The sequence below is a fragment of the Hordeum vulgare genome, chromosome 7H (assembly GCF_904849725.1).
Source record: "Hordeum vulgare subsp. vulgare chromosome 7H, MorexV3_pseudomolecules_assembly, whole genome shotgun sequence".
NCBI lineage: Eukaryota > Viridiplantae > Streptophyta > Magnoliopsida > Poales > Poaceae > Hordeum > Hordeum vulgare.
This window is the reverse complement of record NC_058524.1, coordinates 501,756,225-501,759,280: the sequence shown is the minus strand read 5'-3', so window position 1 is coordinate 501,759,280 and position 3,056 is coordinate 501,756,225. Positions and strand designations below refer to the sequence as shown.

Genomic DNA, 3,056 nt, shown 5'->3' with positions numbered 1-3,056 from the left:
TTTAAAAACAACAACAAATGCGATCAAAATCGCAACAAAGGTAACAATTGACCCGACGGCATAATGATACCAAGCCTCTTTACTAATTGCATATTTTCTAATCTTTCTAATCTTCAGACGCATTGCGTCCATCTCGCTATTGTGACCATCGACGACACCGGCAAGAACCTTTTTCAAGGTCATCTTCTCTCTTTCAGTTTTTTCCAACCTTTCTTCAGTTTTTTTCAATCTTTCTTTCAGGCCAACATTTTCTTGTTCAACTAAGTGTAACTTCTCAACAATAGGGTCGATTGGCATTTCCGGTTCCACTACCTCCTAGATAAAAATATCTATATCAAGTTGGTCGGCGTAATTAATTGTCATATAATCAGGAAATGAAAATATGTAGTTATAAAAGATAATATACCACATCCGAATCATAGACTGGACGAGGGCCAACGGTGACGGATATCAAAACCATGGCGCTATACATATAAAAATCTTACACAATAAGAAAATTATATACAAGTAAATATGTAAATCATACAAATCAAAATTTGTTTTGGTAAATAAAAACAATAGGCTCACCAAGGTTGTGTCGGTGACGGGGCGATCGACGGCGGTGAGGAAGGGGACAAGGCGCGCGACACTAAAAGAAACCATAAATCATAATTAAATTTGAGCTCAAATTGCATATGTATACATAACAATTGATGAACTCTCTCTAGCTTAGGCATTTCATCAAACACCTAGCTAGCACAACAAAAATGAAATGAGCAAGAAAACGAGCAAAACTTGCAATGCCGGAAGAGGGAATGTTGATGCTAACCGTAGGACCGATGGGTGCCAACAATCTTGACAAATGGTGGAGAAAAATGGGGATGGATTAGAGCTCCCAAGAGGAAGGAGAGAGCAAAAATGGAGTTGAGCTCGAGCTAGAAAAAATGGAGCTCAGCTCGGGGTGGAATATAGGGGTGCTCGGGGAGGAAGGAGAGGAGGGCTTTAGGACCGGTTTGTGTTAAAAACCGGTGCTAAAGGGTCTGACAGCGGGGCCCTGCAGTTGCTGCAAAAATAAGAAAACCTTTAGCACCGGTTTGTGATACAAACCGGTTCTAAAGGGTCTGTTCACTGGGCCCCCCTCCCTGCAGCAAACGGTCCAAAAACCTTTAGGACCGGTTTGTGTTACAAACCGGTCCTAAAGGCCTTGCGGCCATTTGCTGCAGGGAGGGGGCCCAGCGGACCGACCCTTTAGAACCGGTTTATATCCAATCCGGGTCCAATGTGATTGGCTCAATGCCCTGTTTTCTACTAGTGTAGGATGTTGAAGCGACAGAATGAAGAGTTGGAGACGGAGGCAAATGCTGAGAAGGAGGTTGAGGCGATGACTACAGATCGAACGTGGATGCTAGTATTAGAGTCCGGCAGAGCAGAAAATTCATTTTTCTGCACGGACTGCTGGAATGATATTTTTTATGACCACACATGTCAAAATAATGTATACTTATCTTTTTTGGTTGTGATCGAGGGATGTGATCCCCGCATGCTATTTGACCAGACATATTTTAATTTGAAATTATCCGTCCTGAAGGATATTGATAGCTTTAGATGACCGGTTCCTACATCCGTGTGTGCGGATTGGTTTCCCAGATCCACACACGGACGCCGCCTTCGGTTTGGACATTGGTGTTGGAGTTGCTGGTGAAATATGCCACCAGATTGTATTTTGTAGGTGGTCTCGGACGAGATTCCTGAACTTATTAAATAAAAGCCGCAAGCTATATGAAGAAACAGCCAAAAAATATTCATTCCATAAGGCCATCAGATGACTGTCACATGTCTATTTATCTGGATCATACGAACGAAAACAACGCACACCATCACACACAATGACACAAGAAATCTTGCTCTGGGACTAGTACTCAACACATGAATCAAGAACGTTAAAAAGAAGCAAAATATGACGGTAGTCTCTAACTAATCTATATGCCGCGCCTGATCGTGCCGGTGGAACAACACGGGACGAACTCGATCAGAAGCAGGCGTCGAGGAGGCAGCAGCAGCAGAGCGCCGCGCAGCTGCAACAACAGAAGAAGCAGACGATCATTATCAGTTCGTTCGTTACAAACGAAACTGCCGAGACGAGTGAGAATTGCTGGAACAAGGGAGAGAAATTACCATCCTTTCAAGAAGCCATCGCCGCCGTGACCGTGTCCGCCGCGGTTGGTGGTGTCGGCGCCGGCGGGAGGGTACTGTTGGCCCTGCTGGTACGCAGCCGGCGGCGGCGCGACGAAGGCCTGCTGCTGCTGGCCCGGCGGAGGGTACGCCGCTGCAGTGCCCGGCGGCGGGTAGCCTGCGCAACCGGAAGAAAACAGAAGGATAAACTCAGAATTCAAGAACCAACCATGCTCGCCGGCGATTTGCACGAACCGTAGTAGAAGTTGTTAGATCCCAAAGAAAATGTTTCAATTGGTACGTACCCTGCTGGTAGCTCATGGCCGAGTCACGGAAAGAGCTAGCAAAAACTCTGCAGAACAGTGATCTGTTCCTCTGAGTTCTGGCGCAATTAACGGAGACCAATCAAGAAGAGGAGATAGGATTGGGTAGGACGGGATGGAGTGGAAACTGCATCGATCGAGCGTCTACTTATTATAGAGTTGTCACGGAAAGAGGTAGCAAAAACTCTGCAGAACAACACGCTCGTACGCGGCATCCGGTCCGGTTTGCTTAGACGCGTCGTCTTTCTTGAGTTGAGACAGTCAGACAGAGACTGGTTGACGGATCCCTTAGACTAAATGCAGAAATCCACGCGGCGATGGCGCGACGTCCTTCTCGTGGGTCGGTGGCTGCAGCCTGCAGGTGACGGTTCCATCCTTCCTTCAATCTTCGCTGTGCTCTGCGGCGAAGATTCCTCGTCCACGAGGGCCGGCGTGCTAGGCTAGCATTTGTTAAAGTGGATGTGTCTAAAACACATTTAAATGTGACAAAGTTATTATATATTTAAATGATTAAATCAAGCATGAAAATACCGACACGAACCTATATCTAAGATCAATGATATAGGTCCCGTAAAAAAAATT

General features: G+C 45.9%; 1 protein-coding gene across 1 annotated transcript; it reads right to left on the bottom strand.

The window, feature by feature from the left end:
• Nucleotides 1–1,759: 1,759 nt before the first annotated feature.
• LOC123410146 (cysteine-rich and transmembrane domain-containing protein WIH2-like) lies at nucleotides 1,760–2,672 on the bottom strand. The gene is made up of 3 exons (XM_045103042.1): nucleotides 2,457–2,672; nucleotides 2,155–2,329; nucleotides 1,760–2,054 (listed from the first exon to the last, which is right to left on the bottom strand). The coding sequence occupies exons 1-3, from the start codon at nucleotides 2,470–2,472 to the stop codon at nucleotides 2,009–2,011; spliced, it is 237 nt and encodes a 78-aa protein (XP_044958977.1). The 5' UTR covers nucleotides 2,473–2,672; the 3' UTR covers nucleotides 1,760–2,008.
• Between the last annotated feature and the right edge of the window lie 384 nt (nucleotides 2,673–3,056).